Source organism: Rhinoraja longicauda, chromosome 23, assembly GCF_053455715.1.
Source record: "Rhinoraja longicauda isolate Sanriku21f chromosome 23, sRhiLon1.1, whole genome shotgun sequence".
Lineage (NCBI taxonomy): Eukaryota > Metazoa > Chordata > Chondrichthyes > Rajiformes > Arhynchobatidae > Rhinoraja > Rhinoraja longicauda.
Window position 1 is genome coordinate 9,258,038 of NC_135975.1, and position 15,097 is coordinate 9,273,134.

At 39.3% G+C, this 15,097-nt stretch overlaps 1 protein-coding gene across 5 annotated transcripts in view; it reads left to right on the plus strand.

The window, feature by feature from the left end:
* The window catches only part of LOC144604843 (bile acid-CoA:amino acid N-acyltransferase-like), a 38,707-nt gene that overhangs the window by 18,504 nt on the left and 5,106 nt on the right, over window positions 1-15,097 (plus strand). For all 5 annotated transcript variants that reach the window (XM_078419589.1, XM_078419587.1, XM_078419591.1 and 2 more), the window contains 9 exons: window positions 3,912-4,118; window positions 4,701-4,800; window positions 5,529-5,719; window positions 9,137-9,312; window positions 9,490-9,609; window positions 11,598-11,680; window positions 11,965-12,058; window positions 12,469-12,549; window positions 12,645-12,786. In XM_078419589.1, the coding sequence (XP_078275715.1) occupies window positions 3,912-4,118; window positions 4,701-4,800; window positions 5,529-5,719; window positions 9,137-9,312; window positions 9,490-9,609; window positions 11,598-11,680; window positions 11,965-12,058; window positions 12,469-12,549; window positions 12,645-12,786 (1,194 nt within the window). The remainder of the gene's footprint in view (window positions 1-3,911; window positions 4,119-4,700; window positions 4,801-5,528; window positions 5,720-9,136; window positions 9,313-9,489; window positions 9,610-11,597; window positions 11,681-11,964; window positions 12,059-12,468; window positions 12,550-12,644; window positions 12,787-15,097) is intronic.

Here is a 15,097-nt window from a genome sequence, read left to right on the forward strand (position 1 = left end):
TGGTGGAGCAGAGGGATCTAGGAATGCAGGTATATAGTTCCTGAAAATGGTGTGGATGGAGTGGTCATGAAGGCTTTAAGTACATGGGCTTTCGTCCGTCATGGTATTAAGTATACGCATTGGGTTATTATGTTACAATTACATTGATGAGGCCACATTTGGAGTATTGTGTTCAGTTTTGGTCACCCTGCTATAGCCAGGATGTCGTTGAGCTAGAAAGAGTGCAGAGAAGATTTACAAGGAAGCATCAAGATTCAAGCTGAAATTAGAACCATAGAGAGCAGCTACGTTTATAAAATGTCAAAGCTTAATGCTCTATCTGAATGCATGTGGCGTTTGGAACAAGATAGACAAGTTGAGGGCATTATTAGAAATAAATGAGTTTTATTTTATAGCAATTACAGAGAGTTGGATTACCATGGTTACCAGAATAGCTAACTCAATGTTCCAGTTCATTTGATAGCCCAAAAACAAAAATAGGAGGTTTGGCATTGTCACTTGATAAAGGAATAATTATGGGTAGTGAGTAAAGATTATAGTGCAGTGGATTGGGATTGGTTGATTATTGTTATGTGCATCAGGGTACAGTGAGAAACCTCTGTTTGCGTGCAATCCAATTAAATCAGACTATACTATACGTGGGTACAATCAAACCTTAGACAAGTATACCAGGCATTACCAATAGGCATTGAAGAGTGGACGGGGAGAATAAGCAAATGATATTGAAACAGCAAGAGGTTTTTTTTTTTTTAAAGGAAGAGGCTAGTGAAATTTGGGATGCCTGGAAAAACACACACTTGGGGGCCCCTATATTCATCTAATATTTTGAGTAATCTCTCACTTTCCATTCTTTATTGCACCTACCCAAACACAGAACATAAGAATACGCACACATGGCCACGGACCTAGTGCTGGAAGAGGGCATTGCGCTGGATAATCTATTGACTGGCGCAGAGCCTACATTTTGTTGTAATTTTTAAATGATTCCATGAAAGGATGAGGAGAAGAGCAAAGAAGTGATGTTGGAAGACAGGAAGGAATTGGTGTCTAAAGGAATTATGGTGTAATATGAAAGATGGTTAATGGCACAAATCAAGAAAGAAATGTCTAGACGAGGTAGGTTGGAATAGCAGAATCATAATTTGTATTGAAGTCTTGATTATCAAAAAAGTACTGTCCTTCAACTTGTGGAAGACAACGGCTAAGAAGTCAAAATGGGAGTAGCAATGAGATCAAAAATGAAAGCAAAAGGCAGGTCGCAATGCAGGCTGAATAGAGATGTTCTGCTGAATGCTTTTCCCCTGGCATTGAGGAAATGATACAGGAGGTAACATGTAGACAACTAACTTGAAAGAAGTATAAATAAAGTGTTTTCATGTGGAAAACATATTTGGACTTTGAATAATGTGGCTCGGTGTTTAGCTTAATTGGTAATGATTGAATGGCTGAAACGAGGTAGATTCGTAGATGAGTAATTCATCCTTGGCATGAACTTAGTTGAAGAGTCTGATAACAATGGAAAGAGGTTGTTCTTAAATCTGGTAGAACATGGTTTTGTATCTTCTGCCCAATAGGGGTGAAGAGAGAATTTCTGGGGTATGAGTGGTTCTTGAATATGTTGGTTACTTTCCCAAGGCAGTGTGAAGTGTAGACGGAGATGGAGTTTAATGCTGATAAGTGTGAGGTGCTGCATTTTGGTAGGACAAATCAAAATAGGACGTACAGGGTAAATGGTAGGGAATTGAGGAATGCAGTGGAACAGAGGGATCTGGGAATAACTGTGCATTGTTCCCTGAAGGTGGAATCTCATGTGGATAGGGTGGTGAAGAAGGCGTTTGGTATGCTTGCCTTTATAAATCAGAGCATCGAGTATAGAAGTTGGGATGTAATGTTGAAATTGTACAGGGCATTGGTGAGGCCGAATCTGGAGTATGGTGTGCAGTTCTGATCGCCAAATTATAGGAAGGATGTCGACAAAATGGAGAGGGTACAGAGGAGATTTACTAGAATGTTGCCTGGGTTTCAGCACTTAGGCTACAGAGAGAGGTTGAACAGGTTGGGTCTTTATTCTTTGGAGCGTAGAAGGTTGAGGGGGGACTTGATAGAGGTTTTTAAAATTTTGAGAGGGACGGACAGAGTTGACGTGGGTAGGCTTTTCCCTTTGAGAGTGGGGAAGATTCCAACAAGGGGACATAGCTTCAGAATTGAGGGACAAAGGTTTAGGGGTAACATGAGGGGGAACTTCTTTACTCAGAGGGTTGTGGCTGTATGGAATGGGCTTCCGGTGGAAGTGGTGGAGGCTGGCTCGATTTTATTATTTAAGAGTAAATTGGATAGGTATATGGATAAGAGGGGATTAGAGGGTTATGGTCTGAGTGCAGGTAGATGAGACTAGGTCAGGGAGAATGGTCGGCGTGGACTGGTAGGGCCGGACAGGCCTGTTTCCATGCTGTAGTTGTTATATGTTATATGTTCAAGACCCCTTTGAGACTGACATTCCATGGATTTTGCAAATACATATTCAATGTTATATGTTATATGCTGGTTTGTGTGATGGCCAGGGATGTGATCATGCCTCTCTGTATTTTCTTGCAGTCTTGGGTAGAGAAGTGGCCACATCAAACTGTGATCCGACAGCACAGTGTACCTGTAGAGGTAGACTCATTGGAGACATGCTAAATTTCCTTAGCCTTCTGAGGAAGGAGGCGCATTGGTGTGCGTTCATGACTGCAGCATCAATGCGTTTTGCACCAGGACAAATTATTTACCCCTAGGAGCTTGAAGCTCTCAACCATTTCTACCTCAGCACCATCGATGCTGATTAGGGAGTGCATTCCATCCCACTTTCTGAAATCGATGAGCATCTCCTTCATGTTGATGATGTTGATTATTGTTTGATACCTTCTTCCAGTACCCCAATTTGTCATTGGTTGAGTTCCAACCCGCTACAGTGGTATCATATGCAAACTTGTAAATGGAGTTAAAGCATAATTTAGCTGTATAGTCATAAGTGTATAGGGAATATAATGGGCTGATTACACAGCTTTGTGGGACACCAGTGTTGAGAATTATCATGGAGGAGTGTCACCTATCCTTGCTAATTACAGCCCGTGGAACAGGAAATCAAGAATCCAGTTGCAGAGGGCAGTGCTGTGCCTGGGCCCAAGGAGTTTGGAGATTAGTTTGGTTGGAATTATTGTGTTGAAGACAGAACTAGTCATTGAGTCATAGAGTGATACAGTGTGGAAACAGGCCCTTCGGCTCAACTTGCCCACACCGGCCAACATGTCCCAGCTACACTAGTCCCACCTGCTTGCGCTTAGTCCATATCCCTCCAAACCTGTCCTATCCATGTACCTGTCTTAACTGTTTCTTAAACGTTGGGATTGTCCCAGCCTCAACTGCATCCTCTGGCAGCCTGTTCCATACACCCACCACTCTTTGTGTGAAAAAGTTACCCCTCAGATTCCTATTAAACCTTTTCCCCTTCATCTTGAATCTATGTCCTCTAGAAACAATAAAGTCTGGCATAGGCCAGATGTTCCACGGATGAGTGTAGGACCAGGGAGGTGGCATCTGCTCTATACTTGCTGCAGTGGTGGGTAAATTGCAGTGAGATTAAGGCTGCCTAGGAAGCTGGAGTTGATGTTTTCCATGACCAACCTCTCAAAGCACTTGATAATGACGGATGTCAGAGCTGTCATTTGGGAAAAGGCACATCGTAAATGTAAGGTGCTGCAGACTAGCTTATTGTTTGTAATGTACACAAATGTAATTACGCTATTGAGTTAGAATCTATAGTGGAAGATAATTTTTTTTAATGGGTGATTTTAAAATCTATATTGTGCATGTTTAATGGAACTATTGCTATTATATGGATATTCCCATTGATATTTTTTCTTTAAATTTAGGTAGAGCAATGAATAATCGTCCCAGTGTGGCACCGATAATTAAAGCTGAGCCAACAAGGGGGCTTGTGGATGAACCAGTCAAGCTTGAGATTGGACATTTAGTTCCAAACCAGCGGGTTACATTGCACTCACAGCTTCTGTCTGAGGATGACGATAGGTGGATGGCATATGCCCACTACATCAGTGATTCAGAGGGGATCGTCCGAGGTTCGTACAGTTAAATTACACCATTCACCTTTTACCCTTTTCTGAGGAATTTTGTATTGCTAATATTTGGGGGACAATGCTATGTTCAAGACAGATATTTTGAGCATAGAGAGGAAATAATATGTTTCCTAAATCCCCCTGGTTTTATCAGAGGTGGCAAGAACCTGTTTCTCTGATCTATGGTTCTTGTTTTTGCAATATTATGTAATAGATATGCAACTAAATAGATAAACATTTTTGTGATAAGCCTGGTGTGACTTCTCAGACAAAACACTACACACAATCAAAGTAGTTTGTTCTTGTGAGTTTTATGGTGAAATGGATGAAAGATGAAGGGAGGAAAGAAAATAAGTTTTCATTTGATTTTTATCTGTTTCCAAGTCAATTTGAAAATGATCATCTAATCCTATCATTAAACTTTGTAACGTTAAACTTTGTAATACGGCCTGGCTTTGTGGAAAAAAAAATATTATTACATCAATAAATAAATCGTGTACATCCACCCAGTATAAACATTTTCATCTGAATGGAAGTGTTGTTAGTAACACTTTGGTAAGTTTTTTAAAATGTTATTTTTGACAGTCAGCAAAGATAAATCATTGGGAGGCACCTACACTGGTCAAGAGTCAATGGGCTTAATCTGGAGCATGAAGCTTGCACCTGATAATCGTCCAGCAATGAGGTATTGTTTTTTATGATGAAGTAATGGATGGAACATGGAGTTATTATGTTTATGTTTCTATACTATACTCCTTGCATATTTGAAGCATAAATTCTCTATTATTCTATTCAATTTTCCAAGTAATAAACAAAAATAATTGGTCAGCTTTCCTAATTATTTGCTGGAGCTGAAACTTAAGGCTTTTTAATATAATGTACAAGAATACTTGGATACCTCAGCATTTAGGTAATGTTATTTATTTTTCATAAAGATGGATAATTTTACACTTTCCAGCACAATTCTCCATTTACCAGATCTTTGTCCACTCACTTAACTTATCTATATCTTTGTAGCATCCCTGCGTACTCTTCGCAACTTATGTGCCTGTTGTGTCATCTTTAAAACTATCCACTTATTGCATCTTGCCAATCAGAAAAAGACCTATTTATCTTGCTTTCTTTTTTCTCTGAGCCAACCAATCCTCTATTTGTGCCTATATATTTTCTCTGAGACTATGACTTATTTTTTGCAATAACTGGACTATCAAATGCATTATCGAATACCTCCTTCGAATTCAAATATAATACCTCTACTAGTTCCTTTTTATCCACAGGATATGTTACAACTTTAAGGAACGGCAAAAGAATAGTTTTATACAATTCCTCACTCACCCTCGTTCCCATTTTAAACTTTTACTTTGATGTTCAGATACAGGTCTTATGTCTTAAATTTTCCAATTTACCTTTTAGGTTAAGGAAGAAGGATATGACCACCCCGCTTACAGTAACTGTTTCAGTACATGATGGGTGGATTTCCAGTAATTTTGACAAGAATGTAGTTCTGGCATCAGTTGTATTGGAACGCTTTTATATGGCCCCAGGCACCACCAGGTTAGAGTTCAGAGAGGGCCGTGTTGTTGGAACACTATTCTTTCCACCAGGTAATGGAATGCAGTGCTGTAGAGTGATAATATTCCATCATTTATCTTTATTTCCTTTCCTCTAGCATTCCTCGTGGAATTTACTGCAATTATTCTCAAACCTTTATGTTATTTTCTTTCTTGTCGCTACCTGATTCCATATCATGAAAAATACAGGAAAAAATGATGTTATGTAGTTTAGTATGTATTCATGTATACCAAGGTGGCTTGAATTCAGTGAATTACATTGAAGGATGTTTACTGTTATTTAGGAAAATGCATCAAACAGTTCTTCTATAGCAAGATCGTGTGTTCAGATTTTTGTATTTTTTGGCCAAAATGTTTCTGTTGGTGATGCAGCCTAGCAAGAAATCTAGGCTGGGGAACCCTAAGTCCCAGCCATAGAAAGAGGTAAATAATGATCCCTCAAAGTGGCAACATCTTGGAGGTTGCAATTTATTCTCACTAATGATTCAGATGATATACTTCTTGTTCTCTCAAGTAAAGCTTAGGTTTCAACCTGTTTGTGGAGACACGGGTGCATTGCCTCAAATTTTTGACCTCTGAAATAGTGTTGATGTACTAACTGACTATCATGCATTTTGCATTTTACCCTTATCATTCAAAATCCAGTAAAAGTTTATTCCTAGAGCAAGATTATTCTAAGCATTCCGTTCTTGGAATGGAATGGAATAATTTATTGTCACATGTGACTAGGCACAGTGAAATTCTTTGCTTGCATACCCAATGTATTTTTTAAATGGGAAAGGGAGGTTGGAGAAGGATTAGTAATGTGTGATTAATTCAATTAATTTCATATGCGTTACATTACCCCAGTATTCAGAGTTGACAGATTTCATGGCATCTTGGTCTCTATTATGGTATATTTTGTTGTGGTGTCCTCTAAAAAATTCCTCTTGTTGTTTCTGAGCTCCAGAAAGAGCCATCAGCACATTCTTCCTCTTCCCAGGGTCCCCAATGTATTGAAATTAATGCTCTACAGAAAGCCTCATTCTTCACTCTCAATTTCCCAAGATTTCAATACCCCCAATCCGTCCTTCCTTCCTTCTGATGACACCGTATCATTTTAATGTGTATGTCTTCAGTTTTACTCTTTTCAACTTTAATATGATATTGTTTAATTTTAAGTTCCTAACTTGATGAATTCATTAATATTAACGTATGTTTTCTTAACAATGTCTAACATCAAGGCTAACAAGGGTCATTCATATATTCTAAAGTGAATCCCTGTTAACAGCCATCTCAATCACCCTCTGCCCCTGGGTAATCCAAAATTGGGTGTGAAGATTTTTCAGCTCAACAAGCTTTCTGGAATGTTATAAATCAGTTCTTGGGCTTGACAGAAGTCAAAGTTTTCAATAGCTTTATAAATTGCCTTGTGATATAAAAATATGTTTGTTTTTTTAAAAAGTACAATTGCAATGAATGGAAAAACGTGACAAAATCAATCCTGGAGATTCCAACTTAATTTTTAATTCCCTTCCAAAGTCATAAAACCCAGAACAATTAATGTAATATTTGAATGCATGATCTGGACATGTACAAAGTATTCACATAGATTATATGTTATTCATTTACTCTTTTGACTCTGATATGCTATTGCATTATAAGGTTGAGTTCTTTAGGGGATCAATGGTATTAACATACAAATTATTACAATCATTGTTTTAGTGATGTGGTCTAGTGATGTTACCTTCCATGTCCATGTTCATCTTTTCATGAATGTCACGTTTAATCCCTGCAATTGGATGTATTCTCATGCCACAGCACTGAAACATTGATGTCCTTTGTAACTTTGATAACAGTAATGTGATGCTGCCAGGAATAGATTATCCCTCTTTATTCTTCTTGACTCACCACGATTCTTCGGTCGATTTAATTACATCATTTTTATTGTTGTTCTGTTATATGAAACTGCACCCAAGATCAGAATCCCTGCATTGATTTTTATTCCAGCTCCCCCACCACACTGTTTTGGTGCCTTTAATGTCATGAGGTCTTACAGTGTGGAAACAGGCGTTTCAGCCCATCTTACCCTCATCGGCCAACATGTCCCATCTACATTGGGTCCACCTGCCTGCGTTTGGCCCATATCCCTCTAAACCTGTCCTATCCATGTACCTGTCTAAATGTTTCTTAAACATTGCAACAGCACCTGCCTCAACTGCCTCCATTCTTCATCCATGTCATTGAAGGATTAATGCCTGGCCCCTTCCAAAGGCTTGCAAAACCAACAAAACGTTTCATTACAGTGATTCAACCTCATTCTCAACCCCATCATCTTTCAATTGCCCATCTGCTTGTCTGACATCCAGTCACAGACGAGCAGATATTTTCTCCAATTATTTGCAAGTCCAAAGTCACTCAACTGAGCCATCAAAGTGCTTAGAATTTGGATCACTTCATACTATCGCCTTAGAATTCTTTAAAAATGCCCGATATCAGCAAAATAGAAAACAAGCACCTGCAGATGCAAAATTAGCAATACTAGGCAATAATTTTTACTTAAAAAATGTAACAGTTTTATTACATGGGAAGTAAAACCCACCAGCATGAATTACAATTCCGTCATGCAGCAATTGATGATTGAGAGCTGCTGCATGGAAATTGGCTGCAGCAATATTCATATTACAATAATTTAACTTAAACATGATTAGAGGTAGGAGGAGGCTTATACAGCCCATGTATACTCAGTCAATCAATACATTCATGGACTTGGCTTAATTTTCCTATCTATTTCCAATAACTGATGATGTCCCTGAAAACCAAACATCTATCTTGGCCTCCAATATTTATCGGTAAGAGTGCCAGAAATTCAAAAACACTCAAGAAATTCCCCTTCATCTTTCTTACATGGATGCCTCTCATTCTACTTGTTTTAGATGTTGCCACCACCAGGAGAATTAATTTCTCAACATCTAATTTTCCTCTCTTTCTTCTAAACCTCTTTGAGCATAGGCCGAAGTTGCTTGACCTTTCCTCGGCACTCAGTTCCTACATCCCATTAATTGACAGTGAACCTACCCTAGACTGTCTCTATTGCACATATATTCCTCAAATCAGAACAAAATTGTACAAAATATGCCATGCATACGTCTCTACTTCATACACTGAAGTATTTTAAGGTATCACAAAATGCTGGAGTAACTCAGCAGGTCAGGCATCATCTAGGAGAGAGGGAATGGGTGACGTTTCGGGTCGAGACCCTTCAGACTGCAGTATTTTAGGGCATAGGTTGAGTTATGTAAAATGTTTGGATGTTTTTCTGAAGGGTCTTTAGGTGCTATATAAATGGATGTTTTTCACTAAATTTACTTTGAGCGCAGAAATCATGATTAAGATGCTGCACACAATGTTCTATATTCGAACAATCTGTTGGCTGCATTTCAGAACTGCATATCCTAATGTATTTATTAGGCCCTGGTCCATTTCCTGCAATCCTGGACATGTGGGGTGGTGGAGGAGGTCTTATTGAATACCGAGCAGCTCTATTTGCATCCAGAGGATATGCAGTGCTCGCCTTGGCATACACAGGACAAAAAGATGTTCCACCGTCAAAAGAAGTATTTGACCCAAAACTTTCTTACTTCGAGGTAAGAAAGGTAAAATGTGGCAAAGTCAGGCACAGGCAAAGCTTGGCAGAAGTCATGTTGGCCTGTCAAGATTCCAGGATCAAAACAATTTAAGTGTTTGATGTTTACTATTGTTGGATTTGGTGATGTTGCTGTTAAATAACAAGAAACTGCAATATATTTTTCACTGACATACAGGAGGCCTTTGTTGCCTTGAATAACCATCCAAAGGTTGCCCAAGGCAAGGTTGCCCTTGTAGGGCTTTCACTTGGAGTCACAATTGCACTCTTAATGGCATCAGAGCTCACAAATATTCAGGTATGTTCATCAACAATGAAAACAACTTGCAAAAAAAAAGTTTTGCATCTCATTGATACTTTGTATTGGTACAAATGACATGGGTAGAAAACGGGATGAGGTCATGCAGAGTGAGTATAGGGAATTAGGCAAAAGGTTACAAAGCAGGACCTTGAGGGTGGTCATTTCTAGATTATGCTGGGTACCAATGAGGGTAATGGCTAGGAAGAGGAAAATAAAACAAGTGTGACACTGAGGAGTTTGAGTGGCTGAGGAGTTGGCACAGATTTTTGGACCATTAGGTTTTTTTCAGGACAAGAGGAACAGATTGTTCTTGAACTGAAGGGGACCCAATATCCTTGCAGGAAGGTTGGCTAATGCTACTTGGGAGGGTTTAAACTAGAGTGGCATGGGGTGGGAACCTGAGCAGGTCAGCAAATGGAAGGACTGACAGGAAGGTACAGGTTTGACCAGTAAGTCTCAAAGAAGGATCGGCAGGGAGAGGTTAAGGAATATGGTGAAATTAATGGGCTGGTTTGTTGATTTCCACAGCATGTTGTGGGTAAAGCAGATGAACTTACAACCTGGATCAGTGCTCAGAATTGTGTAGTTGTAGCCTTTGCAGAGACTTGGTTGTGAGGGACAGGACTGATACTGAACATTCCAGGGTTTCAATGTTTCAGACATGATAGTGAGGAAGGTTAAAGAGGCAGAGAAGTTTAGTTTAGAGATAGAGCATGGAAACAGACACTTTGCCCACACCAACCAACGATCACCTGTTTGTACTAGTTCTATGTTAACCCAGTTTCATTCAGGGCAGTTTATTGAGGCCACTAAGGGCAATTTATTGATGCCAATTAACCTACAAACCTGCACGTCTTTGGAATGTGGGAGAAAACCGGAGCACCCAGAGGAATCCCACGCAGTTACAGGAAGAATGTGCAAACTCCACACGGACAGCACTCATAGTCTGGATTGACCCCCGGATCTCGGGCGCTTTGTGGCCACAGCTCTACCGTTGTGCCGCTGCTAGCTGCTTTACTGTTCCGGGAGACTGTCACACGGCACTCAGTGAGCACCTGCTGGAGAGTTTATTCACTATGCAGGGCTCTACCATTCACTATGAATATCCTGCCCTGATTTGACTTCCCAAAGTGCAATACCTTGCGCTTCTCTTCATTAAACTCCATTAACTATTCCTCAGCCCACTTGCCCATTTGATCAAGGACCTGCTGTAAAAATCTATGATAATCATCTTCACTATCTATGATGCCACCTAATTTAGTTTTGCATGCAAACTTGCTGTTATTGAGCAAGTCGACATCTGACGTGGAAGTCGTATTTGATCAGAGTTCAGGAATGACATGTTCCAGTGAGGAGGAGAGATGAGGTTTGCAAGTTAAGGGAACCTTGGATGATCAAAGAGGTTGTAAATTTGGTCAAAAAGAAAGGGGGAGCATATGTAAGGTTTATAAAGATGAAATCAGAAAGGACAATACAGTATTTTAAGTCTTACGGTATTTTAAGTATTATTGCGAGATCTAATCTGTTCACTATTGTTTAGAGATCCATTCCAGTTTATTTTTGAAACATAGGGCTGAATATAGTGTACGTAAGAAATTTGCAGTGTTGTGGGTCAATCTGAAAATTGGTAGATTTAAATTTTCTTTCAGATTGTTTTTCTGTAGCCTTAAACAAAAATTCTATGCACTTTGAAAAGGAGATTTATTTATTAGGCCTTGCTTTTGCAAAGCAATTAAACTTCTGGCAAAAGGTTATTTTCCCAATTAAATGAGATTGTCTCCTAATTCGGAGCTTGTGTGCAATGTTATTAAATGTTCTACGGTCATGACTGCTCAGTGTAATTGATACCAGCAGTGGATTCATTTGCTGGAAATTGGCATTGTTCACCTGTTACTTGGCTTTGAGTTTCATTTTTTACAAAGTATAAAAATTCTTCTGCTGATATCAGTGGTTCATCCACTGCACCTCTTGCACTTTTTCTTCAGCCGAAATGCATAACTTGCATCAGTGGAAGTCATCTAAACATTATCTGGAATGGAAATGGTGATCTATTTGAAGATGGGAATGAGTAAGTTGACATAATTTCTTGGAATTTTCCTTTTATGTATAATTGTTGTTCTCTAATGGGTATTCCCTCCTGAGGGTGAAGACCATGATGTGAGTGTGGAGTATTTAAATATCAGGGAGAATTGGTTGTCTTCTGAAAAAATATTTCAATTCTTGATAGTTTACAAATGCGAATTGGCAAGTTTTCAATAAACAAAGGGTTAATGGATTTAACAATCTGAATAAAATATTATTTTGGGCTTTATTAACTAATCTGCTTTTTCTTTTCTCTGCTTTTTCACCTAGAGCCACAGATAAAATTAGGTTTACAGAAGATGGTGTTATGATATGGAAATACATTTCCTTTCCATTCCCGAATGCTTCAAAGTTCATTTTGCCGGTAAAATATTTTACTAACTACAGGAATAATTTACTAACTACAGGAATAATAAATTAGCAGTGCCATAAAATACTTACCATAAAATTAGGTTTTACCATGAAATCAGACAAGTTATGGATGTTGAAGGAGAGTGCTCCTTTGGAGGGGGTGATGTCAATAAATTGTATTTTATTAATGTGCCTTATTTTAGTGCAGCAATTGTATTTGTAATTCAAATGCTTACATTTCAATAGTTTCTTCATAGGATGGCTAATGTAGAGAAAGTTCTAAGTTAAAATAATGGCAAATGGCTATTTGTAGATTTATTTCTACATGCTCATGCTTTCATAGTTTTACTTTAGATAATGTCATGCACACAATTAACTGTTGTTAATTTTTCACCCACATAAATTCTTGTCTTTCATTGAAAGGTTGATAAAATCAGATGCCCCTTAATGATTATCTGTGGTGAAGATGATCAAAACTGCCCTGCAGTGGAATCTGCTGATGAGGTAAGTGCATATTATCTCACTTGCATGTGAGATTTTGTGATTCTTGGCTAGAGGTGTTTGTAGGTTAAAACCTGTTTTGATTTTTTTTCTCTCAGATAAAGAAGATGATGAAGGCTGCAGGAAATGATCACTTGCTCACAACAATCTCGTATCCTCAGACTGGACATCTAATTGAGCCTCCATATAGTCCACATTTCAGGATAACCAAGTTTAAGATACAATCATTAAATAAAACAGGTGAGCTCATTAGCTGAAGTGTCACTTTATCTCATGAATCCTGATGCACATTTGCAATAATTAGATTAGAGGTGTGTTTCGTGTTGCAATATAAAGTTGTACTGGCAGTGAGCCCCTTATGAAGTTGAATATAAATTTGAATATATATTTTTCATTTCTAATCATTGAAAGATGGAACATTGATACAGTTAGAGAGCTACTCTACCGTGACCCAGATTCAGTCCTAACTTTTGGTACTATCTGATGGGTGTTTGTATGTTTCCCTGTGACTCCTTGTTTCTCCCACGTGCTTCAGTCTCCTCTCTCATCCCAAAGACCTGCAGGTTGGTAGATTAATTGATCACTATCAATTGACCCTAGTGTCTAGATGGGGAAGTTGATGGAAATTTGGGGATTGCTGTTGGATTAGAATTAGTGGGTGTTTGATGTTCAGCATGGATTTGGGAGGATGTTTCCATCTTTTATAAGCGTACTTATGCTTTTGCCTTTGGATCTATTATTTTCCATTCATGCATCTGCTGGTTCTTCAGTAACATTTGCTGGGTGTGTTATTTGAAACCAAATCTTTAGATATGTGAAAAGGAAAAGATTAGTGAAGGCAAATAAAGGACCCTTCCAGTCAGAAACAGGTGAATTTATAATGGTGAAACGAGGAAATGGTAGACCAGTTAAATGAGTACTTTGGTTCTGTCTTCACAAAGGAGGACATAAACAATCTCCCAGAAATACTAGGGGACCGAGGATCTAGTGGGAGGGAGGAACTGAAGGGAATCCACATTAGTCAGGAAATTGTGTTAGATAAACTGTTCGGACTGAAGGCAGATAAATCCGCAGGGCCTGATGGTCTGCAACCCTGAGTACTCAAGGAGGTGGCCCTAGAAATCGTAGATGCATTGGTGATCATTTTCCAATGTTCTATGGACTGGATCAGTCCCTGCAGACTGGAGGATAGCCAATGTAGCCCCACTTTTTAAGAAAGGAGGGAGAGAGAAAATGGGGAATTATAAACCAGTTACCCTTACAACGGTAGTGGGGAAGATGCTTGAGTCAATTATTATAGATGTAATAGCAGCACATTTGGAAGCAGTGGATCGGTCAAAATTAGCATGGATGAAGGGGAAATCATGCTTGACTAATCTTCTGGAATTTTTTGAGGATGTAACAAGTAGAATGGATAAGGGAGAGCCAGTGGATGTGGTGTATCTGGACTTTCAAAAGCCTTTGACAAGGTCCCACACAAGAGATAAGTGTGCAAAATTAGAGCACATGGTATTGGGGGTAGGGTATTGACATGGAGAGACAACTAGTTGGGAGACAGGAAGCAAAGAGTAGGAATTAACGGGGCCTTTTCAGAATGGTAGGCAGTGACTAGTGGGGTGCCGCAAGGCTCAATGCTGGGATCCCAGTTTTTTATAATATTAACGATTTAGACGAAGGAATTAAATGAAACGTCTCCAAGATTGTGGATGATACAAAGCTGTGGCAGAGTGAGCTGCGAGGAGGATGCTATGAGGCTGCAGGGTGACTTGGATAAGTTGGGTGAGTGGGCAGATGCAGTATGATGTGGATAAATATGAAGTTATCCACTTTGGTGGCAAGAACAGGAAGTCAGATTATTATCTGAATGGTGTCAGATTCGGAAAAGGGGAGGTGCAATGAGACCTGGCGTCCTTGTACATCAGTCACTAAGTAAGCATGCAGGTACAGCAGGCAATGAAAAAAGCTAATGGCATGTTGGCCTTCATTGCGAGAGGATTTGAGGTTAGGAACAAGGAGGTCCTACTGCAGTTGTATAGGGCCCTGGTGAGACCACACCTAGAGTATTGTGTGTAGTTTTGGTCTCCCAATTTGAGGAAGGACATTCTTGCTATTGAGGGAGTGCAGCGTAGGTTCACCAGGTTAATTCTTGGGATGGCGGGACTGACATATGAAGAGAGAATGGATGGACTGGGTTTGTATTTACTGGGATTTAGAAGGATTAGAGGGGATCTTAAAAAATATATAAAATTCTTAAGGGATTGGACAGGCTAGATGCAGGAAAAATGTTCCCCATGTTGGGGGAGTCCAGAACCAGGGGTCACAGTTTAAGAATAAGGGGCAGGCCATTTAAGACTGAGATGAGGAAAGACTTTTTGACCCAGAGAGTTGTGAATCTGTGGAATTCTCTGCCACAGAAGGCAGTGGAGGCCAATTCATTGGATAATTTCAAAAGAGTTAGATTTAGTTCTTGGGGCTAACAGAATCAATGGATATGAGGAAAAAGCAGGAACTGGGTACTGATTTTGGATGATCAGCCATGATCATATTGAAT